This window comes from Akanthomyces muscarius, chromosome 6, assembly GCF_028009165.1.
Source record: "Akanthomyces muscarius strain Ve6 chromosome 6, whole genome shotgun sequence".
Lineage (NCBI taxonomy): Eukaryota > Fungi > Ascomycota > Sordariomycetes > Hypocreales > Cordycipitaceae > Akanthomyces > Akanthomyces muscarius.
The window spans coordinates 3,093,900-3,116,923 of NC_079246.1; the positions used below are offsets into that span (position 1 = coordinate 3,093,900).

Below are 23,024 nucleotides of genomic sequence, written 5' to 3' on the forward strand. Positions count from 1 at the left end.
CTAGCCTGCTGTCGTGTCAATAACGTTGAGGGCACACGAAAACTCGCAACGGTGGACCGTTGTGCCACGCAACTTGGGCGGTAGCCGACTTGCCGACCCTGGACCAACCACGGTACAGCATGATTCCGTTCGTCTAGCAACAAGTACACACATGTACTACAAGCACCCCTGCGCGTGGAACCGAGCTCGTTAATTAACTATCTACAATGTAAACGGCCCCGCGTGTCCCACCAGGGTACCGCTGCCTCTGGCCGGGCGACTAACGACAACTGCTTGGGACTTTTGTTCGTCGGTGAGGGCCCTTGTCGCATAGTATTCCCTTTCCAGCGCTGCCTTGACGCCGTCCATCTTGTCCACCGGCACGAGGTGCACCGTGCAGCCTCCCCAACCGGCTCCCGTCAAACGGCTTCCGTAAGCTCCCGCACCGCGCGCAATGCGGCAGATATCGTCAATCTCCGGGCTGCTGCACTCGTAAAGGTCCCGGCACGAATCTTGCGTCGCGTTCATCAGGTCGCCGAGTTTTTGGTTGACGTCGGCGCTGGCCGGGTCGGCGCTCTCGAGCAGCTTGAGGAACCTTATAACGCGGAGCGCCTCGCTGAAGACGTGCAAGGCACGCTGGCGGATCTTGAAGCGATCAGCGTGAACGGTAAACTTGGACATGTATCGGCTCTCGAGATTCGCCACGGTGTCAGCCTCGTTGATGCCAGCCGCAGCAGACGTGTCTCCCTCGGCCGCCATCTTTGTCAGGTCCGCCACCACAGATTCTTTGAGGACCTCAGCGAGCTCCTCGCGGGTGTAGCCCTCCTCCTGGGTTAGCGTCTTTTCTGTGAGGCTTATGAGGCGCTGGAGCTGCTCCTCCGGGTCGAGGCCGGCCAGATTGTTGGCGGCGTAGACGTCGTGGAACCCTCTGAGGCTGGTCCGCAGCGGGCCAGCGTCGAGGGGGAGAGTGGTGCCCGGTGGGTTCAGCACGGCGTTGAGGTAGCCAGCGGCGAGACTGCACTCGACGACGCGCAGGTTGTAGCGGGTCGGGGCGGTGTCGTGCTTTGTCGAAGTGACAAAGGACTGGGCGATCACGAAACCGAGTTCCGGACTGGTGTGAGGGAATTTGATCGGCTTCGCATCAAGCTGCGGGCTAAACGAGACGAAAAGGGCAGAGCCAAGCTCTGATAGGACCGAAGCGGCCTGATCCATGCTGAGTATGTTAGCGAATTTGTCTGAAACGCTCAAGGCTTGTCTGACGCCGATGGTGGCATGCAAACAGCTTGTACAGGATACAAGAGAGTGGGAAAACACTTACCCACCAGAGTAGACACCGACGGATCTCTCGCTGACGATGGCGAGCTCGGTCAGCTCCTTTTTGTCGACGGGTGCCTGGCCGTTGGCCGTCATGACAGCCAACGCGCTCGCGCTGACAAAGGCAGCGCTTGAGCTGAGGCCGCCACCCACAGGGACAGTGCCGTCCATGGTGACGTCCATGTCGCACGGGCGAAACTCGACACCAGCCGCCTTTGCCTTTTGGCGCAGCAGCGCGAGGGCGCCCTTGAGGCCGCTCTTGAAGTAGTTTGTCCACTCGGAGGCCTTGGCGTCAATGTCAATGTCGGCGTCGAGGTCGAGGTCGAACTCGCGCGACGCAAACTTGGCCTCGTCGACGTTGCCGATGCGGATCTTGTACGTGCTGCCGCTGCTGGGCCGCGCCGAGACGGCAATGATGGCGTCGGCGGTGATGGCCATGGGCAGCACCGAGTAAAGCGAGTAGTCAATGTGCTCGCCGATGATGTTGACTCGGCCGGGGGAGCGGGCGACAAAGGCCGGGGCGGCGCCGCCGTAGGCCGCCCGGAAGCGGGCGTAGAGGGCGTCCCATCGCGACGACTGCTGGGCGAGGGCGTCTTGCGGGTAGATGTCGGCCAGGGACTTGACGAGCGGGACCGAAGCCATCGCGGCGGCGGCGGCGGCGGGCGGGCGTATGGTGATTGCGCAAGTGGTGTTGAGAGATCAGTTGTCAGCCCGGGTAAGCCAATCCGCAGCAGGCTGTGTCACAAGATATTCGGACTCGAAAATGGAGGCAACAAGCAATGAAAGAGGCCAGGTTGCACGGCGAGTCGCACAGCAGTGATGGGTTCGTCCGGTCACGATGGCCTGGAAGCTGTAAGCTGTCTGGAGCTACAGCGTAGTTACCCCGCTGTTTTGCAGCTCGTGGGTGGTGCGCTTGCGGGCAATTACTCGGGGCGTCACTGTGAAATTTGCAGATGGCGCCGGAGAGTCAAGTGGGTAAGAAAACAGATGGCAGGGCGGGATACAACCAATGAAACGGCACCTCACACATTGTATAATAATTGCAAAATATTCGCCAGCGTTGATCTGGACATTACGGTATCTACCAATATTTCAATGTATTTATCCCCATTTTTGTAGAGCGAATAGAGCGAATAGCGCGAATGACGGCGGAATTAATCTGCTGCCCATCGAAACAACTGAAAAGACGCCTCGCCTCTGTGGGGTCTTCGTTACCCCTCCACGGGTGGCGGGGTCCTTTGCGTCATGGCCCGCGCGAGTAGCGAAATGATCTGCCCTTGTCTCGATGATGCTGCAAAGATGGTGATTTTGCGCTCAACATGAGATGTCAGGTGCGTGTATCAAGTAGTTGTCTGCGTAAAATCCGATGCTTCACATAGCTGGCTGACAGGTTCACAGGTGAGCTGTGCGACTGTCACACTCCTTGCCGTTGGAACAAGACATGAGACGGTGCTCACGTGGGGACATGGCGGACAGCGCCACCAGCATAACCCGGTAATGCACGAATAATCAGGATTGAGTTCTCGGCATAGGCAGACATACTCTTTATCAATACTTAATACCCGGTTTTGTTTCTTCAAAGAGACCGAGGCGCACTGGTTGAAGATTCAATCCTCACAAACCTTCTCCAGGGTATGATCCTTTACAGGCTTACCCCGCTGTAAACGCTTGTAGGAGCTCCATCCGAGAGTGAGGTATGCAGCCTAGAGGAAAGACTACATCAAGGCCATCTAGGCTGCTTGGAGCGCACACTCTCGCGCTTTTTCTGCTGCCTCTGACGAACCTACTTTCTCCCAGACGACTAGCCAAAGGCGTAAAAGCTAAACAGTGCCCGAGAGTATGCGGGGTCCAGACACAAAACACTGCCGACGACAGGGCGCACCTTGACACGTAGCAAATGAGGAGGAAATGGACGAAAATTATGACATTAACCTGCTCAAAACACGACAAACAAATGTTGCCATCTCGCCCCGAGACAACAGGCAATGTGGAGTGCCGCAGCAGCCCATCAGGCGCTGACCTGGGACGGCGTGGCAAAGCCCAACGTACCTTGCCGTAGTTGACCACGCCGCGGCGGCCAACCGTCGAGAGCAGCAGCGTGTCCGTCTAGTGCGTCACCGTGTCTCTAGCATCATATCTGCAGGGACTATCCCAGAAGCATCACCCCGAATCTGGGTCGGCGCCGGCTGCTCTCAGCCTCTTCTTCGCAGTCCTGGCAGAAGAGATGCACGCCGCTGCCCGCCCGCAGCTCGCCCCTCCCCCTCTTCTCGTCCACGCCTACAAATAGTTAGCCCACCTTTCTAGAGCCTGTGCCCTTTTCCTCCTCGTCAACACTTCCTTCACATCAACAGCAACAGCAAAACTACAATAATCAACCTCCATCAACCACATATACTTCATCATGGGTGACTGCGGCTGTGCTACCTCTGGCTCCTGCAACTGCGGCTCTAGCTGCACCTGCGCCAACTGCCCCGTACGTCTTCGTGACGACGTCCCGCCGGTAGATGTGGTCCTGGCTAACATACTCGATAGCACAAATAAATTGTCGGTCAGCTGAGCTAGCTTTATAATACAAACTTGTTAAAATAACACATTCATAACTCAAGCCAAGTGCATGTATAAAGAACATCCTGTAAAATCATGCCAAACAAAAACAGTCATGTAAATTGGGGGGCTACAGGGTCGCCTCGCTCGCTCTGCAATGGATCCCCTCTTCTGGCGCCCGAATCGGTCACGCCCAAAGATGGCTGCAGATTGAGCGCATTTTCCCAGCCAGCCTCGCATCATGCAGCAATGTCATGTAACCAGCCTTCCAGCCTCCCCCCTCCTGTCCATTGAGCTGGCGGGCGCCTTCAGTAGCCGTCGTCGGGAAAGAATGCCAGCACAGGACTGTAGGCCTGCGGCGCATGCACGACCGCGACCCCGCGGCCCTTTTCCCGGTCCTCTTCCTCCCACTCATCCTGTTGTATCGATCGGTACTCGGTCGTCGTTGGCGCCCCGCTGTGCGCAAAGATGGCAAACAGCTCCCACAGCATACGGCCGCCGTAAAACAAGGCGGCGGCCGTGGACACAGCGACCCCGCGCAGGCGCCAGCAGTCGACCACGACGCTGTCGCCGTCCGTGTCGACGAGGCCGCCGCCGTTGCTGAGGTTGCGCGCCGTCCCCGCCGCGCCGCTCGCGAGCACCAGGTGCGCCAGCCCGAGGATCCAGAGCACCGCCATGAGCAAGTCGTAGAGCAGGCCGACGAACCGGGGAAAGTACCGCAGCTGCAGCAGGGCGAGGCGTGCGAGCAGGACAACGTCGGAAAGGATGGCCAGTGCCAGGCCGGAGCTTAGCAAACTATCGTTTCTGTCAGTAGGGAGGGCTATGATACCAAGTCGTGAAAACGCAGACGAGCTGCTGGCATTGCATACCTCACAACCTCTTCGCCTTGCGGCGGCTCCGTGGCGCAGTCGCCGTGCACGGCACACTGCAGCGACTGCAGACGACCGGCGGTAATCGTCGCATGGGCCGAATGAATCGTTGCCAAGAGGACAATGCACACCTCAACCCCGAGCAGGACGCGGCGGACCAGCTCGGCGTGCGGCGGCAGCGACGGCGGCATCATGGCAGACGGCGCGTAGCAGAGGAGATGCGGGGCTTTGAGTCAGAAAATCGCCAGCGCAGTCAGGGGGCATGCAAGCCATCTGTCGTCGCGCATGGCGCTTCGACGCTTTGGGCCTCTCTCAGACGATGCATGGCTCGGGGTATTTATACAGATGACAGCCTGGCAAGGGGGTGTTTGTGACTGAGGAGGTTTGCGGTGCTTTATAACGAGAGTGTGTGGTCGTCACTCGGGGGGCCGGCGTGTGGGCTGTGCCATCCGGGTGGTAACTTGCTCATACTAACGCAGGGCCGCGACACGGGACGGAAGCAACCGCTGTCCAACCTTGTCTCTGGCGAGGAGCTACATTCCATTGGCGTCTTTAGGCTGTGGTATCGCGACATTCCGTGATTGATACGCGGTGCTTGGTTCTGAGGGTGTATTGGCTGTGGCTGGTTGAGCAAGTTTATGCCTCGTGATGCCTCGCGCCCTGGCAACCATGCCGACGCCACAGGGCGACTGTATGCCCAAGTTAATCTTAAAATCGAGTCGGCCAGGCTGAAGGATGACTCTCATTTCCGACGGATTCGATTCGCCTCATGGCTGCGATGAACACTGGGCCAGGGTGTGTGGTGTGACGGCCGTGAGGTGGTGTGCTGCCATGTCTGCCATGTTGTCGGCAAGCCTTTATACTCCATGACAGTTTCCTAACCAAATGACGATAGTAATGATATCACTTGCCAGTGCTTGAATTTTCCATCCTAGTCCTTTCATCAATAAATCCCATTTCGACTCACCATCAAATGCGATCGATCAGTGGGCTGCTCTCATTGGCCGGCTCCGCCAACCGGCAGCCGCAGGTGGTGACATCAACGCTCTACCGATACGCTCAACGCCGTTTGCCTCGGCCACTAAACTACGCGCATTCAACAACTTCATCGCCGTCGGCCTGATTCACGCCGGCCCGGCACACTTGCTTTGTTCACCTCATCTTTTCATAGCTGCACACACGCATTTTCCCGCCGTCGTTTCTTTCCCGCCTTTTAGCTGCCCGAACGCCGCGTGCATCTGCCACCGTTATCGCCCGACCGAACATGCAATAGCTGCCTCGCAAGCCCCCCCCCAACAAAACCATCAACCAAGCATCGATGGACCAAGGCAACGTAGATGCGCCGCCCGCCCAGGCGAGCCCGACTCTCCCACCCGCCGCCATGGACGCCATCACCGGCCCGCGCGCCCCAGACGCGCCGCGACGCTGCTTCATCTGCCTGACCGACGAGGATCCCTCGGATCCGCCCAGCAGCTGGGTCGACCCCTGCCCGTGCACGCTCGAGGCGCACCAAGACTGCATGCTATCGTGGGTCACGGATTGTGAGCGCTCTAATCGCCCACTTAAATGCCCTGTGTGCAAGTCGACGATCGAGATGGAAGGGCCCTGGGACCCTATCGTCAAGCTGTCTGATGTGGTCGCCAAGCGCTTCACCAAGACGAGCCCCCTTATGCTCTTTACGGCCTTGTCTATGGGCGCCCAGTTTAGCTTGCAAATGTACGGTGCTATGGCCCTATGGACGTTTTCTGGCAAGGACGCCATGATGCGCTTCGTTATGGGCCCGGAGATGATGATTGACGGCCGGCGCACGGCGTTGGGCACGGCGCCGCTGGCTTTTGCCCGCGAACGCATCACTAACGCACTCGTTTTGATGAATGTTGCCCCGGCCCTACTTGTGGGACACATCTTTCCTGGCTGGAGTAACAAGATTTTCCTACCTACAGCGTCTTTTGTAAGTACTCGTCACGACCTTTTGCTACTTGCTCTAACGACTGCAGTATGGTATTTACCACGTCATGCACGATGAGCAGTTCTTTACCTGGCCGCCGTCGCCGCAGCTCGCCATGGCAGTTTTCCCCTACATCCGCTCCGTCTACTATAACCTCTATAAGGAGCTTGTTTTGCCCTACGAGACCAGGTTAAACCGTCAGCTACTCGGACTGCCGCCCGTGCAGCCCCGGCCAGAGCCCGCCAACGACGGCAATGGCAACCAGAACCAAGGCGCTGGTAGAAATGGAGCGCGCAATGCGGCCCAGGCTCAGGGTGGCATCGTCGGCATCCTGCAGACGCTGATTGACGCGCTCGAGCAGGAAGACGGAGACGACCATGCGCAAATCGAGGAGTTTCAGATCGACCTGCGCGCGGAGGAGCGAGAAGGCGAGGGCGAGGGCGAAGACGGTGTTATGCTTGAAGTCATTGTGGAAGAGGTGGAGATGGACGAGGCTGCGCTTGACGCTCTTGACGCGGGAGATGCTCCAGATGCAGAAGCAGCTGCCGAAGCTCCCGCTGTTGAGGCTGGCGATGGTGAGGCTGATGGAGCCGGGGAAGTCGCTGTCGTCGCTGAAGCTGGTGACATTCCGGCCGATAACATGCCTGCCCTGGTGGATGAGAATCGTGCCGTGGCTGATGATGCAGCCCCGGCTCCGGTTGTGCCTCCAGCCGCACCCGCCAACCACGAAGCGCCCCCCGCGCCGGCTCGACGCATGGGTCTCGGCGCCATCCTCTCCGGCGTGTCCAACGCCATCGTGACCGCCCTCATCCTGCCCGGCGTCTCATTTGCCGCCGGCGAGGCCCTTCGTCTCGTCCTGCCCAAGGAATGGACCGCCGCGCCGCTCCGCAACCCATGGACACGCTTCAACTCTGGCGGCGGCGCTGGTGGCCGTCCTGGTCTCTTCCAGCAGCAATGGGGCCGCAGCTTGGTCGGCGGCTGCCTCTTCATCGTGCTGCGAGATATTCTTCGCGTCTACACCAAGACGCGCAAAGTGGCGGCGCTGTCGAACCGCCGGGTCAAGAACGTGGATCGACCCAGACGCCTGAGGAAGTAAGGGAATCAACCTAGAAGACTACAGAAGGAAGGGGGTTTATCATTTTTACTGTACAAAAATGCATAGTTTTGGAGTCTTTCGGTGTTTTTAGCTGCCAGAAATCACCTAATTTTCCAATTAATTCTTGTTCAATCGTGTGAACATGTGTCCTTGACTTAATTACAAGGACGGTGACGGCCGTATCGCCACCCAGGCACACCACGTACCTTACGTAGCGCACAGCTAGCTAGACCCTTTTCACCGCGGGGTGTCGGCAGAAAACCAGCCCAGCCCGCGCCCACCTTTTTCCCTCGGGCGACCTGTTCCCGCACCCCATCACCGCCGCTCAACGGCATCTCGCTCTCGTCTTTTTCCTCTTCTTCGTCCTTTTACCCTTTCCTCCTCCTCGTCTCCCCGTAGTTCCAACTACAAGCCTCCAAAATGGTAATACCCCCCCTTTCTACGAATTCACCCGACAGTCCCTGCTCCGTCGAAAGCTACCCCGCCATTCGAAAAATTACGACACCGCCTCGACCCCCGAAGCCGGGGGGGTTCACCTCGCGAGAATGATCATCTGCGCATGCTGACACACCGTTTCCCAGGCCACTCCCACGTCCAAGCAAAAGCTCGCGCTCGCCATCTGCGAGTTCCTCTCCACCTCGGCCGCCGACGGCACCCTGACCGCCGACGACAAGGACTCCATCGACGTGGCCGTCAACTGCATCGCCGAGTCCTTCAAGGTCGACCCCACGGACAAGGCGGCCGTCGCCTCGGCCATTGGCGCGCAGAACCTGCTGCAGATCTACTCCGTCTACGAGGTCGCCAAGTCGCGCAACAACCCTGCCGGCGCCGCTGCCGCTGCCACGGCCACCGCGGGTGCTGCCGCCGCCACCACGGCCGCCGCCGCCGCCGAGCCCGTGTCTGAGGACAAGAAGCGCGAGGCCGACGGCCTCAAGAGCCAGGGCAACGCCGCCATGGCCCAAAAGGACTACGCCACCGCCATCGACCTCTACACGCAGGCCCTCGCCCTGCACCCCGGCAACGCCGTCTTCCTCAGCAACCGCGCCGCCGCGCACTCGGCCGCCAAGGACCACGCGAGCGCCAAGGTCGACGCCGAGGCCGCCGTCGCCATCGACCCCGCATACACAAAGGCCTGGTCGCGCCTCGGCCTCGCGCGCTTCGCCCTCGGCGACGCCAAGGGCGCCATGGAGGCCTACGGCAAGGGCATCGAGTACGAGGGCAACGGCGGCTCCGACGCCATGAAAAAGGGCTACGAGACGGCCAAGCGCCGCGTCGAGGAGTCTGGTGGCGACGCCAACGAGGATGACGTCGCGGCTCGCGGTGCGCCCGGTGCCGGCGCCGGTGGCATGCCCGACTTTGCCAGCCTGGCCAGCATGTTTGGCGGCGGCGGCGGCGCGGGCGGTGCTGGTGGTGCCGGTGGTGCGGGCGGCGGCATGCCCGATCTCAGCTCCATCATGAGCAACCCCATGTTTGCCAGCATGGCCCAGAACATCATGAGCAACCCCGACATGATGAGCAACCTCATGAGCAACCCGCGCATCCGCGACATGGCCAACCAGTTTGGCGCCGGTGGTGGCGGCGGCATGCCCGACCTCAACAGCCTCATGAGCGATCCCAACATTGCCGAAATGTAAGCACTCTACTCCCATCATCATATCTTACAATACTAACATGAGCAGGGCCCGCAACATGATGGGCGGCGGTGGTGCTCCTCCTCCTGGTGGCGCTGGCGGTGCTGGCTCTGGACCTTGATAGAACTAGAATGATTCAATGATAAACTTAGTTGCATTCGTACATCTCTAAATTCTGAAGCGAATGATGCATTATTACTATACATGTCTTCCAGTGATGCATCCACTCGCATCGGCAACTCATCTACCATGCTTTACAAGTAAATAATACAATATTATACCACCATTACCGCCGTGATACAAATGCATATTGAAATCTCAATGAATGCTCAAACTAACATTCCCGATGCATATCATGCTGTAAATGCTAAAAGTGCCACTCCATGCCAATGAATGCGTTTAAATAATACAATGGAGCAGCTCGATGCTATATGTGTACGCGAGCAAATGTTCAATTTGTTCCGTTGGTAGACGATGGTGTTCGTAGACTGCCAGATGGCCATCGACCGCGACGTCCACGGAGCCATCCGCGTCCGCGACGAGTGCCACGGCTCCTGGAGAGCGTTCCCGTGGCCTTGCCGTCTCCGATATGTGCTGGCGGCTCGTTTTCGTCATTTTTATGTTCTGCTTGCTCGTCCTCTGTCTTTGACTCTGTGTCTTCCTTTACTTTGGGCAAAGCACTAGACGGGGCTCGGCTGGGAGTTTCCACATTGGGGGCTGTCTTTGGCTTGGGAATGGATGTGCGGTTTGCATGAGGGGCAGACACCCTGCGCCGCTAGTCAAGTTAGTTTTGCGATTTTGAAAAGTTGGACCGTAATTAACATACATTGGATACTGTGGGTTCGAACGGGATAGACTTGGACAGCTCAAGATCCCCGTACGGTGGATCACTCTTTGACTGGATGCGTCGCGAATAGCGAGGGTGCTTGTACTGCACGTCGGGCATCTTCCCAACCGAGTCTGTTGGTTGCTCTGGCAGCTTCTAAGCGCTAGAGTTCTTTGACTCGTCTCCAGCCTCGGCGCTGGGCGTAGGCATTACAAGCTCTGACTGCCCGTCATCCACTCTGGCGGCGGCGGCAACTTCGTCAGCCCAGAGTCGTGCCCTCTCGGCCGACGAGCTCAGCTTGTCGTGGTCGCTCGTCTTGGCAATAACCCTGGGGGTGACAGTGCGCGGCGTGAACTCAGGAGCGACAGGATTAAGCTTCGAAGCCTTGCTCACAGCATCGCTGTCGATAGAGGCTCTCGTGAGACGGTCACGCGCAACTCTTGGGGTGGCTTGGACGGCGTCGCTGGAGTCTTGCTCAGACAAGGGCGTCTCGTCGCCAGTGTCACTACCAGTGCGAGAGACTTGGGTGCTTTCGTGCTCGGAGAACGTCCCCCTCAAGCCTTTTTGCTCATCCAGTGCCTTGGTAATGTTGACAGGCGCACCCTTGGGCTGTACAAACACCTGCTTCGACCACAGGTCGGCATATCGTCCGCCGGTGCCAATCAGCTCGTCATGGCTACCACTCTCAATCACTTCACCGTGCTCAATGACAACAATGCGGTCGGCGTTCATGATGGTCGAAAGACGGTGGGCAACAATAAAGGTGGTGCGGCCTTGACAGAGACGCTTAAAGGAAAGCTGAATTTGCTGCTCCGTGTCGGTATCAACCGCACTGGTTGCCTCGTCTAGCAGCACAATATCAGGCTTACGTAGAATGGCACGAGCAATGGCCACGCGCTGAAGCTCTCCTCCAGACAACTTGACACCACGCTCTCCAACACGGGTCTGGTATCCATTGGTAAAACCCACAATCTTATCGTGAATGCAAGCAGCTCTGCAAGCGTCGTAAACCTCTTCATCAGTGGCAGTGATTCTGCCATATCGAACATTGTTAATGATGGTGTCGTCAAACAGAATTGGGTTCTGGGGAACAATGCCGATGCGGTCGCGGAGACTATACAAGTCAACATCGCGAATGTCTTGTCCGTCGATGCGAATCGCGCCGCCAGTTACGTCGTAGAAACGGTCAAGTAAGCGGAGCAAAGTCGATTTGCCAGCTCCAGTGGCACCAACAAACGCCACAGTCTGGCCACCGGGAATGTCCAAGCTGACATCCTTGATGACGCCTTTCTGCTCGTCATAGCTGAAGCAAACCTTGTCAAACTCGACTCTACCGGATACAAACTTGAGGGGGCGGGCATTTCTCTTGTTCTCAACGCTGGGGTTAGTCTTCATAATGTCGAGAAGACGCTCAGCATCAATAAAGTCGTCGCTCATGCTCTTGCCCAGCTTGGCAAAGAACTGCAGTGGTGAGGTCAACTGAGCCCAGTACATGAGTAACATGGCAAATTGACCAGAGGTGGCTTGACCATTCTGGATGCGGTAGACGGCGAGAAAGGCAGAGGCCAAGAGTCCAGAGGAGAGCACAATGGTCTGAAAGGCGGTTGAGATGTGCCAGCTCAACACGTACTGCTGCTCCCTAAGCCAGCGGTTTGCCACGGCATTAGCGTGCCGATTATCCTCGTAGCCGATTTGATTGAATGCAGAAACGGTTTGCCAGCCCAAGAGTCCAGAGTGGCGGACGTAGTGCTCCTGGTACAGGGCATTGACTCTGTTTCGGTTGACAGTCTTGGACCTGGCGACAAGACGGCTGGCGCAATGGAGGAAAATGGTGGCTGTGGCCATGGTGATGAGCCCTTCATAGGGTCCAAACGTGACGGAGAGGTAGACGACAGCCACCATCATATCGACCAACATGGGGGTAGCCTGGAGAAAGATGCTCTCGACAGCATTGGACACGGCGCTGCCACCATGGATGGCCATGAGCATGTCTGAAGAGCTCTTGGAATCATGAAAGTCGGCAGACAGATGCATCATATGCGAATAGGCGGCACGAGTAAGCGCGTCGTGAGAAAAGTACTTGACGGGAATCCAAAGCCACTGCCGAAGGAGCTCAATACCGCATTCGGATGAGGCCAAACGCAGCACAGCATATGTCAAGACGGCGATCCAAGGGCTAACAGTGTTGGTGCCGCTGAGACTGTCCATGATAATGCCGGTTTGACGGGGGATGAGCAGATGAAGTGCGTTGGACGCAAAGAGGCAGAGGACAACGGCAAAAGCTCGCATCTGTAGTGCCTTGTGTCCGACCGGCCACACGTACGGGAATAAAATCTAACAAGTTAGCATGTGCAAAATGTAATAAACAGCAGAGCATCTCACCATGAATCCTTTTACGTATTGAAACCAGTTGCCGTTCTGCTTAAGGCGCTTCTCCATGACCTCGCGAGCCTCACGGCGTCTTCTTTCCCAGTTGTACTCGGCCTCATTTTCGTTTTGCGTTCCGTAGCCATTAGGCTGATTGTCTTTGGGCAAAAGAGACTCGGTCTCGGGGCTTGGGTCTGGAGCAGTCCACCAGCCCAGAAGAGCGGCGGAACCCAACCCAGCGAGCACCGTGCAACGCAAGACGCTCAAGATAAAGTCAGACAGCAGAAAGGCTCCAGAAAGCTTGGTAGTACCCGAAACCGTTGACCAAACGGTAATGACGACTTCAAAGACAAACGACAAGGCAACGGAGCCCCAAAGCGGGATAGGCGAGGGATGCTCAGAGTCAACAATGCGACTCAGCTGGATGCCAAACACGAGAAAGCACGACATACGACCAATGATGACATGTTCGTCAACTGTCCAAGCATGGATCAGGATGGCATGGGTGCAGAGCAGGGCCAGCTGAGCGGCATAGGTAGCTAGAAACAGAGCGTATGAGACGACGATGAAGGCTTTGCTGGGTCTTAGAGGCCTGCTATCCTCATTCAAGTCCTGCAGGGTGCAGGTGACGACGACGGAGGCAACGGCGGAAAAGACGAAGACGGTGGTCGGATAGAGGTAGCAGAGGGTGGCAAGAGAGGAGACGGCCGCAATGGAAACGTCCATGACGGCTGTTGGTTGAGGTTAGAGATGCGTTGAGTTTTGCGAATCAGATTATGACGACGGAAGCAGTTCAACTTGAGCTATCGACAGAACAGACCAGTGTCGAAGACGTCAAGCATCGATGAAGATGGGCGGTTAGACCCTGCCGTCGATTGAGCGGTTGGTGTCGAGCAGAGAGTGAGTCAAGCGAGCGACGGATTTGCTGGCGGGTAGCGACAGGCATCCAAGCAGGCAAGAGCAATCAAAGCGTGCCGTGAGAGACGGCCCCTGCCAGCTGCAGCACCGGGCCAATGTTGGTCGCGGCCGAGCGGTGATGGGCAGGCAATGTGTCTCGTAGCGGGCGTGCTTGTGTAGTGGAATGCGACGTGTGACAATGCAGAGATCTGATGCTTGCCACGGCACGGCGGGCGTCTGTTTGTGGTGTGATGAGGTGAGGCAGTCCAGTCGTTTGTCGGGAGACTTTGCCACTGGTCGTTAGTGCCCCGGGATATCAAGGTGCATGAGGTACGCTGCAGCAGCATGTACGCTGAGAAGCCGCGGTGAGGAACGTGCAAGGACGGAGGGGATGTCAGACGGCCAGAGTGAGGGACCCGAGGGTGTACAAGCGTCAATGCAGAGACATGGTGACGAGGATGCGAGATTGCAGATGGAATTGGAGGGATGGAGGCGATGGGAGAGGTTGCGAGTCGTGACCATGCGGCCTGGGATCTGGCGCACTAGCAGGCTCTGACCGCCTGTTATTAGTTGGCAGTGGAAAGTTGCAGCTCCCGGCTACCTGGCTGTTGGACCGTGAGAAATGGCACAGAAGTGTGGTTTTTTTTCTTCTTTTCCTTCTTCTTTTCCTTGGGGTTTTTTCTTTTTCCTGTATTGCAGTTATTCTTTCATCGTCATTGAAGTGGTTGATCTTACTGCCTGTATTCTCCGTCAGCAGTAGCTGTTTGTTCTGCCCAATACGCCCCATGCTACTCTGCGCGCCCAACAACTCCAGACAGGCACCGCCATTGGCTTCATCTCTATTTGTAAATACTACCTATTGGCGGTGACTCCATACCCGGCTCCCCGGACCGCGGTGGGCTGCACTCCAGGAGCATCTAGATGCCGAGGACCCTCCCGACAGTCACCCGACCTGCAGGCCTGCTACATGTTAAGTGGCGAGTGGGTGCAATTAGCTCGTGGCTGCATCGCGGGCAATAATTGACTGTAGGCTGCGTAGCTGTAGAAACCCATCATGTTCATGTTTGCTCTCTCGAGACCTGGCCAGCTGCGTAGTTGCTGTGCAGTGCTCTTCTGCGACAGATCGGCGGAAGCGATTACGGAGGAACCCAGTGGCATTGCTAAAAGTGTACTGGTCTTGAAGTCGAATAATTTCCTGGTAAAGATACCCTCGTCATTGAATTGATTTTGCTTGATTTTATCTATTCGTTTCAGTATTCCACAGTCTTGCTGCGTGAATTGTCGCTCTGCAGTCAATACAGCCGTCTCAGCCAGCTTGCATAAGCGATCTGACATCACCGGCCGGCCCGGCTTCAAATTCCAGCATCTTCCACCTCGACGCAACACCTCTGCGACAACGCAGCACGCGCTCTATCCTTCCGCTCCATCAAAGGCAAAACAAAGCCGCAACACCGCATCGACAATAGCATATACGCAATGGACTACGTCGAGCAACGCATGACCGAGGAGGCGGCCAAGGCGCCAGCCAGGTACGCACCGTCCAGCGCCCCCTCGCTTCTACCCGCATCTAACTTCTCTAGCGACTCCCTCTTCACCCCCCTCAACGTCATCCTCGTCTCCGCCGTCGTCTACGTCGTCTACACGCTCTTCCGCGCACCCGCCAAGCACGAAATCCCCAAGCCCCCGTCGCCCGTTGTCTTCCGCACCTACACCCCGCGCACCCTGTTGCCATTTAACGGCGAGAACGGCAGCCCCGTCTTCATGGCCGTCCGCGGCCGTGTCTTTGACGTCTCGACCGGCCGCAACTTCTACGGCCCCGGCGGCCCCTATGCTAACTTTGCCGGTCGCGACGCCAGCCGTGGCCTTGCCAGCCACAGCTTCGACGAGGACATGCTGACCAAGGACCTCGACGGCCCGCTCGACCCGCTCGAGGACCTCGACGCCGAGCAGATTGAGGCTGTCGAGGGCTGGGAGGCGCGCTTTACCGAAAAGTACGAGGTCGTCGGCCGTCTTGTGTCTGTGGCAGACTTTGAGACGCAGAAGTGAGACATAAATACAACATGATAGCATAATAAAGAGTTCTATGAATACACAACACCCGCCCAGTGGGCCCGATGGGAGCATTACTGTTCACCATCGAGCTGCATGCGCATCAGTATCCCAGCCCAGATGCTGCCGTCTTTCTTCTTGAATTCCAGCGACGCAATCGACTTGAAGCCCACATTGTGATAGTACCTGTAAAGTTAGCGTCTGTAGGCCAGGATGTACCCAGAGTTACACTTACTGTACCAGCTTTCCGTCGCCGCCGGACCAGCAGTCGACATACACGTCTCGCGCCCCAATCTCCCTCGTATGCTGCTTGACGTGCTCGATGAGGGCCGCACCGGCTCCTCTGCGTTGATCCTGCGGCACACGCTGGTCTGCTATCAGCACGTCAATGTAGGAAAAACCGCCCGGCAAGCTTTCTGCCTCGTCCACAGATGCCTTTAGCGCGCCGAGAGATGAGATATGCTGTGAAAAATGCCCCTCCCGGATGGTGATGAATGCGACGCGAGCCCGAGACCCATGGGCCTCTGCAACAAAGGTACGCATGCGCTCGCCTTGGCCCGTCGTGCGAAAGTGCTCCGACTGCGCCAGGTCATCGCGGGTCGAGTCCGGGAAGCCGTCCTTGTCGGAGAAGAGCTCGGTGCCCCATTGTCCGGCGTTGCCAGCTTCGATGAGCACCGGGATCACGGAGTCAAAGGCGCCAATGATGAAATCGGCGTCTTTCACCGTCGCCGGACGAATACGAAAAGCCATGATGTTGTGGAAGCGATCTACGTGGCCGTTGAGGCTGCGCCACCGTTCGCGGCTTACCTAGCGGTGACCACGCAACAACCGCTTGTTGGGCGTGCGTCTTTAGTAATTTATAATGCATTTATTTAGATACGGCTGCTTCCTGTCTGAGAATTGTGACCCGCTCAATGTCGGTAGATGGGATGGCTTGGCCCGTGTTTTTTTGCTCTACCACGATCCTTGGATTGTAGTCGACAGCACTTGAGGCCCGTCTTCGTTGCCCTTTTGCATCAAATGAGCGATAAGCCCCAATTGATACGTCTAAAACTGGATCTGCGCAATCATTGTTGTTTGAGACGGAGAAGCGACGTAATGGCACCAGCAAACGTGAGTATGCAAGGGCGCATCGAAATAGTGCAGAGGAGACAAACGGCCGCAAATAAACCAGGCAATAATGAGGTCTCACAAACATCTCTAAAATCACTGGGAATAAAATCGTTGAAATAAATACCTTGCGTCGCAATTAAGCTGTTGTAGATAATACCTGGTACACGTGATTGCCTGCGCGTCACCGTCCCACCTACTGCGGTGGAGGCTCCAAACGGGCCAGCCAGCTTCGCAACATCGTCATCCCGCATCTTGACCTCTGCATTGTCTCAACACGGCAACACTTTCCACTGGCTACTGCAATCCGGTGATTACAACGGGACCGCCATGACGACACCCGCGCCGCCCGAGGACCAGGCCCGCCTCCTGGAGGACGCCCTGGTCGCCGTTCGACAGCAGACGTCGCTCATGCGGAAATGTCTCGACACGCCTGGCAAGCTGATGGATGCGCTGAAGTGCTGGTAAGTCTCACTGTTTCGCCATCGGCAGTTTCCCGCTAATCCGCCAGCTCGACTCTCGTATCGGAATTGCGAACCAGCAGCCTCGGCCCTAAGCAGTACTACGAGCTCTACATGGCCGTCTTTGACGCCTTGCGCTACCTGTCCGTCCACCTCCGCGAAAACCACCCCGTCAACCACCTCGCCGATCTCTACGAGCTCGTCCAGTACGCTGGAAACATAATCCCCCGCCTCTACCTCATGGTCACCGTCGGCACTGCCTACATGGGTATCGCGGATGCGCCGGTCAAGGAGCTCATGAAGGACATGATGGACATGAGCCGCGGCGTCCAGCACCCCATCCGCGGCCTCTTCCTTCGTTACTATCTGTCAGGGCAGGCTAGGGACTACCTTCCCACCACCGATAGCGATGGCCCAGAAGGCAACCTCGGCGACTCTATAAACTTTATCCTCACCAACTTTGTCGAGATGAACAAGCTTTGGGTCCGTCTGCAGCATCAGGGACATTCGAGAGAAAGGGACCAGCGCATTCGCGAGCGAAAAGAGCTGCAGCTTCTCGTGGGCAGCAACATTGTGCGCCTGAGTCAACTGGTAGATCTCGAGGCCTACAAGTCTACCATTCTCGGGCCGCTCCTGGAGCAGGTTGTTCAATGTCGTGATGTGCTGGCGCAGGAATACCTCTTGGAGGTCATCACCCAAGTGTTTCCCGACGAATACCACCTGCACACGCTCGACAAGTTTCTCGGTGCCGTCTCGCGCCTAAACCCACATGTCAATGTCAAGTCGATTGTCATTGGCCTCATGGACCGGCTGTCCGAGTTTGCCGAGCGCGAGACCTCGGCCGAAAAGTCGCCGGAGCAGGAAGGCCGCGAGACTGAGGCTCTCGCCAAGCTGCTGGAGAAAGCCAAGCTCAAGGACGCCACGGACACCACGGCCACCACGGACACCAAGGACACCGAGGACACCGGCGAGGCGGAAGATGGCGAGACTGAAGGCGAAAGCGAGGAACCAGAGGACAAAGATGCAAACGGCGCAACCGACTCCGACGCGCCCAAGTCCGACGCGGCCGAAGCAACCACCACCGAGACGGAAACGAAGGTCGGCGATGGCAACGTACAGCTCTACGAGGTATTCTTCTCCCAAGTCAAGAACCTAGTCGAGGCGCAACACCTGCCCATCCAAGATACCATTGCCCTGCTTGTTTCGCTGCAAAACCTGGCACTCAACAACTATCCCGATCGCCTCGACTTTGTCGACCAGATTCTCGCCTACGCCGCCACCAAGACCAAGGAAAATATGAACAATGCCGACCTCCACTCCACACCTGCGCAGCAAAGCCTGTTGGCCCTCTTGCAGGCGCCGTTGGACCGCTACGTCTCGATATTCACTGCCCTGTCGCTGCCCACATACGTTCCCCTGTTCCAGGCCCAATCCTACCCTACTCGCCGGGCCGTCGCCGGAAACATTATTCGCTCCCTCCTCAAGACTCAGACCAAGGTTGTCAAGGCGGAACAGCTGGAAAATGTCTTGGAAATCATGTCGGTCCTCATCAAGGAAGGGAACCAAGCTGCGCAAGGCTACTCTGCCACTCAGCGCCGCCCCGTGGAGACTGACGAGACGATGCAGGAGCAGGGCTGGTTGGCGAGAATGATTCACCTGCTGCAGGCCGAAGATAACGATACACAATTCAAGCTACTCCAGATGACGAGAAAAGCCTTGGCCGATGGCGGTGACCGCATTCGCACAACGACACCGCCGCTCATCACTGCCAGCCTGCGACTCACGCGCAAGCTAAAGGCAAGGGAGGGTCTGGATGACAACTGGGAGACGCAAAGCAACGCTCTGTTCAAATTCATGCATTCTGCACTCAGCACTCTGTACACACGGGTCAATGGATCTGGGGCATCCGAGATGGCGCTGCGGCTATTTTGCGCTGCGGGCCAGGCGGCCGACATGACGGGCTTTGAGGAGGCTGCGTATGAATTTTTTGCGCAGGCGTTTACAGTGTACGAGGAAGCTGTGTCCGACTCTAAGGCGCAGTTCCAGGCTGTGTGCGTTATTGCGTCGTCGCTACACCAGACGCGCAACTTTGGCAAGGAGAACTACGACACCCTCATTACCAAGTGTGCCCAGCACGGAAGCAAGCTGCTGCGCAAGCCGGACCAATGCCGGGCCGTGTATCTGGCCAGCCACTTGTGGTGGGCCAATGTCATTCCCGGCAACAGAGAAACGGAAGATTCTGATGTAAGTTTGCCTCCGCGACTTTACGTAGACTGTGCTGACCAAGTAGCTTTACCGGGACGGCAAGCGAGTACTCGAGTGCCTGCAGCGGGCTCTCCGCGTGGCAGACTCGTGCATGGAAACGGCGACGTCGATTGAGCTGTTTGTCGAGATTCTGGACCGCTACGTCTACTACTTTGACCAGCAAAACGAGTCGGTAAGTCGGGCTCATCTATATACTGATTTACCTCGGATGTACTGACAAGCTAGGTCACGACGAAATATCTCAACGGACTTATTGAGCTCATCCACTCAAATCTGGCCGGAAACCAGCAAGAGTCTGCGTCCATTGAGACGAGTAAAAAGCATTTCCACCAGACGCTGGAGAATATCCGAAGCAGGCAATACGAGGGAGTGGTGTTGTATCCGAGTTAGATGTACGATTGATTATGTGCAGATGTAGATTCGTCTCGGATGCTGCATTGTAATTATCTCAGATATCCCGCCCTGTAAATTCATCAAGCACTGTCACTGTCAAGTCACTGTCAAGTCATTGTCCATAAATGCCGAGTGTCCAATGAGCGCACGAGGGAGCATCTTGGCGACAGCGCCATCCACGCGGCTCAGGGGCCACTAAATTTGGGGCGGAGCAGCGTCACCATCAAACCATCGAGCGTAGTGGTAATCAACGGCCATCCTGCAACGTCGGCCCATCCTTTCCCTTTCGGCCATCAATTTCTATCTATCCCTTTAATTTTTGTATCTTGTCTTGACCTTTCTTTGCACACGTTTCCTTGCTTATTCTGCTTCCGACTGCTCCTCGCTCGTTCCCTTGCACGCCTGTTTCAAAGCGCTCGGCACTGTCACACATTCGCCCCCCAGACACGATAGATGGCCTTGCGCACCGAACATGCCTTCTGAAAAGGTCCCCTTCTACGACCCGACGCCGCCGACCTACGATGAGGCCCTCGCCGGTGGCAGCCGCTGGGTGCCGCCCGCGCGCGACGCCGCCGACCAACGCGGCGCTACACAGACGGAGCAGCAGTCGCTGCTGAGGCAGCCCGGCAATGGCGAGTCCTCCCGCCGCACCGGCTATCACCCGCCCACGGTCGAGACCGACGACGAATCCGACGACGATGGCCTGCTCAGCGATGGCGACTCCGAGGAGGAGCAGGTCCGCCGCGAGATTGAGGAGATGGACATGGAGGAGCCCGATCGCTCCCTGAGCTCGACGTGGCGCAAGCGACTGCGGATTCCCTCGTGGAAGTGGTCCTGGCGACCGAGATTACCACGTCTGCGCATCCAGCTTCCCTCCCGGCCGGCCGAGACTGAGACCCAAACCGAAGAGCCCTCAGCAGGCTCCAGTAATAGATTCATCTTTGAAAACTTTCAAATACCACAGGTCAACACCATGTTCCTGGTCCTCACATTTGCGCGCATCCTCGCGCTTTTCATTATCCTTGGCTTCTTTTGGTTCCTGTTTACCAGCGGCCTCTTTTCCGGCCTCAACTCGCCCCTCACCAGCGGCATGCGCTTCAACGCCGAGGATCTGCGCAACTTTTTGCAGCAGCGCGTCGAGCCCATGCGCATGCGGGCGTCTGTCCAGCACTACTCCAACTACGCCCACCTCGCCGGCACCGAGGGCGACTACGCCGCCGCCCGCGACATCCACGCCATGTTCAGCAAGGCCGGCCTCGACCGCGTGGTCATGGACGAATATTTTGTATATATAAACTACCCCCGCCAAGACGGTCGAAACGTGCAGCTCTTGGACGACAGCGGCAAGGCCACCTGGACGGCCAAGCTCGACGAGGACGAGCGCCACCACGAGACGGCCGGCCGCCAGACGTTTGCGTTTCACGCGCATTCGAAATCGGGCGACGTAAAGGGGCCGCTCATCTACGTCAACTACGGCTCAAAGGCGGATCACGAGAAACTGAAGGCGAATGAAGTAAAGACGGAGGGTGCGATTGCGCTGGTGCGGAATGGTGGCACCGAAAAGAGTACCGCTCTGAAAGTGAAGCTGGCAGAGATGCATGGCTTTGTCGGTGTTCTCGTATACAACGACCCCAAAGAGGACGGCTTTTCCCTGGGAGACGTCGCTCCTCAGGGCAGATTCATGCCTGCCGATGGTGTGCATGGCGGTTCCGTCAGCCTAATGAACTGGATCATAGGAGACGTTCTCACTCCTCAGTGGGAGAGCGAAGAACAGTCCCCCCGCGTCAAAGTTAGCGACGCTGTTGGGCTGGTTCAGATTCCCAGCCTGCCTCTGGCCTGGCGAGATGCGCAGCCGCTACTGCAGAGCCTCAAAGGCCACGGCCATGCGCTGCCTCCCGAGTGGACCGGCGCGGTGCCCGACGTGGAGTGGTGGTCGGGTGACTCGAACTCTCCCACTGTGCGCTTGCAAAATGAGCAGGACGAGGTGGAGAAGCAAAAGATTTGGAACGTGTACGGGCGAATCGAAGGCATGGAGACGGCGTCCAAGTCGATCATCATCGGTAACCACCGCGACTCGATGGGCTTTGGCGCCACCAACCCGCACACGGGCACCGCCGTCATGATTGAGCTGGCGCGCATCTTTGGCGATCTCGTCGACCGGGGGTGGAAGCCGCTGCGGTCGATTGAGTTCATGTCGTGGGATGCGGCCGAGTACAACCTGATTGGATCGACGGAATTCGTGGAAAAGAACCTCGACCGGCTGAAAAAGGACGCCTACGCCTACATTGACCTCAACGATGCCGTGACGGGCACGTCGTTTTCGGCCGCCGGGTCGCCGCTCCTCGAAAAGGCGCTGATGCGCGCGCTGAGCCGCGTCGCCGACCCCGCGGCCAACGAGACGCTCAAGACGCTCTGGGACCGCGAGAACACGCAGCTCCTGGACTTGAGCACCGGGGCGGACCCGAGCGACTACATTCCGTTCCAGGACATTGCGGGCACCAGCTCCATCCACGTCGGCTTCGCGGGGGAGTCGTACCCGCGGCGCTCGAGCTACGACACGTTTGACCTGGTGGACCAGGTCATCGACCCGGGCTTCGTGTACCACGGGCTGATGGGCCAGGTCGTGGGCCTGCTGCTGCTGGACCTGTCGGACCGCGCCGTGCTGCCGTTTGACATGAAGCGCTACGGCGACAAGCTGCAGACGTGGCTGGGCAACCTCGAGACGTGGACCAACAACCGGCCGGCGCGCGGCGAGCTCTCGTTTGAGGAGCTCAAGGACGCGGCGGGCATGATTCAGCACAACGCGGAGCGTTTTGGTCAGTGGGAGATGGAGTGGGACTCGGCGGTGCTGGCGAGCAACGGGTGGGAGTCGAACGAGTACGGCGCGGCGCGGACCGTGTACAATGACAAGATGGCGCAGTTTGAGACGGCGCTTCTAGATCCCGAGTTTGGCGGTGGCGTGAGTTTTTTCCAGACTATTTCCACACTTTTTCATGGTTGCCGTTGTTCATTATGCTAACTGGCGTAGATTCCCAACCGCACACAATTCAAACACGTCGTCTTTGGCCCGCCACTGCTATCGACCAACGACGAGGCGCTGTTCCCCGCGATCCGTGACCTGATCGAGGCTGAGGACTGGACGGGCGCCAAGGCCGTCATGGCCAAGACGGCGGTTCTGCTGCGGCAGGCAGGCGCGCTGCTGTCCATGTCGGAGCCTTGAGGAACTGGGCGGAGGGTCAAAATGTATTCTACGCTGGCATTCACGGAGTTTTCTG

General features: G+C 57.6%; 10 protein-coding genes across 10 annotated transcripts; 6 read left to right on the forward strand and 4 right to left on the reverse strand.

The window, feature by feature from the left end:
- Window positions 1-201: 201 nt before the first annotated feature.
- LMH87_001094 (uncharacterized protein) lies at window positions 202-1,935 on the reverse strand (the record flags this gene model as incomplete). The annotated part of the gene is made up of 2 exons (XM_056199115.1): window positions 202-1,192; window positions 1,298-1,935. The coding sequence occupies 2 exons, from the start codon at window positions 1,933-1,935 to the stop codon at window positions 202-204; spliced, it is 1,629 nt and encodes a 542-aa protein (XP_056055994.1).
- A 2,210-nt stretch (window positions 1,936-4,145) lies between these two features.
- On the reverse strand, window positions 4,146-4,897 carry LMH87_001095 (uncharacterized protein; the record flags this gene model as incomplete). The annotated part of the gene is made up of 2 exons (XM_056199116.1): window positions 4,146-4,632; window positions 4,707-4,897. The coding sequence occupies 2 exons, from the start codon at window positions 4,895-4,897 to the stop codon at window positions 4,146-4,148; spliced, it is 678 nt and encodes a 225-aa protein (XP_056055995.1).
- A 1,127-nt stretch (window positions 4,898-6,024) lies between these two features.
- LMH87_001096 (uncharacterized protein) lies at window positions 6,025-7,750 on the forward strand (the record flags this gene model as incomplete). Its single annotated transcript, XM_056199117.1, has 2 exons — window positions 6,025-6,657; window positions 6,704-7,750. 2 exons carry the CDS (start codon window positions 6,025-6,027, stop codon window positions 7,748-7,750), a joined length of 1,680 nt encoding a protein of 559 aa, XP_056055996.1.
- Window positions 7,751-8,170: 420 nt separating this feature from the next.
- LMH87_001097 (uncharacterized protein) lies at window positions 8,171-9,502 on the forward strand (the record flags this gene model as incomplete). The annotated part of the gene is made up of 3 exons (XM_056199119.1): window positions 8,171-8,173; window positions 8,332-9,380; window positions 9,430-9,502. The coding sequence occupies 3 exons, from the start codon at window positions 8,171-8,173 to the stop codon at window positions 9,500-9,502; spliced, it is 1,125 nt and encodes a 374-aa protein (XP_056055997.1).
- A 330-nt stretch (window positions 9,503-9,832) lies between these two features.
- On the reverse strand, window positions 9,833-13,300 carry LMH87_001098 (uncharacterized protein; the record flags this gene model as incomplete). Its single annotated transcript, XM_056199120.1, has 4 exons — window positions 9,833-10,156; window positions 10,208-10,363; window positions 10,421-12,541; window positions 12,590-13,300. 4 exons carry the CDS (start codon window positions 13,298-13,300, stop codon window positions 9,833-9,835), a joined length of 3,312 nt encoding a protein of 1,103 aa, XP_056055998.1.
- A 1,231-nt stretch (window positions 13,301-14,531) lies between these two features.
- On the forward strand, window positions 14,532-14,794 carry LMH87_001099 (uncharacterized protein; the record flags this gene model as incomplete). The annotated part of the gene is made up of 2 exons (XM_056199121.1): window positions 14,532-14,669; window positions 14,726-14,794. 2 exons carry the CDS (start codon window positions 14,532-14,534, stop codon window positions 14,792-14,794), a joined length of 207 nt encoding a protein of 68 aa, XP_056055999.1.
- A 153-nt stretch (window positions 14,795-14,947) lies between these two features.
- LMH87_001100 (uncharacterized protein) lies at window positions 14,948-15,517 on the forward strand (the record flags this gene model as incomplete). The annotated part of the gene is made up of 2 exons (XM_056199122.1): window positions 14,948-15,000; window positions 15,052-15,517. 2 exons carry the CDS (start codon window positions 14,948-14,950, stop codon window positions 15,515-15,517), a joined length of 519 nt encoding a protein of 172 aa, XP_056056000.1.
- Window positions 15,518-15,594: 77 nt separating this feature from the next.
- LMH87_001101 (uncharacterized protein) lies at window positions 15,595-16,270 on the reverse strand (the record flags this gene model as incomplete). The annotated part of the gene is made up of 2 exons (XM_056199123.1): window positions 15,595-15,706; window positions 15,756-16,270. 2 exons carry the CDS (start codon window positions 16,268-16,270, stop codon window positions 15,595-15,597), a joined length of 627 nt encoding a protein of 208 aa, XP_056056001.1.
- Window positions 16,271-16,960: 690 nt separating this feature from the next.
- Window positions 16,961-19,746, forward strand: LMH87_001102 (uncharacterized protein; the record flags this gene model as incomplete). The annotated part of the gene is made up of 4 exons (XM_056199124.1): window positions 16,961-17,094; window positions 17,142-19,335; window positions 19,382-19,528; window positions 19,582-19,746. 4 exons carry the CDS (start codon window positions 16,961-16,963, stop codon window positions 19,744-19,746), a joined length of 2,640 nt encoding a protein of 879 aa, XP_056056002.1.
- A 475-nt stretch (window positions 19,747-20,221) lies between these two features.
- LMH87_001103 (uncharacterized protein) lies at window positions 20,222-22,969 on the forward strand (the record flags this gene model as incomplete). The annotated part of the gene is made up of 2 exons (XM_056199125.1): window positions 20,222-22,708; window positions 22,778-22,969. 2 exons carry the CDS (start codon window positions 20,222-20,224, stop codon window positions 22,967-22,969), a joined length of 2,679 nt encoding a protein of 892 aa, XP_056056003.1.
- Window positions 22,970-23,024: the final 55 nt, after the last annotated feature.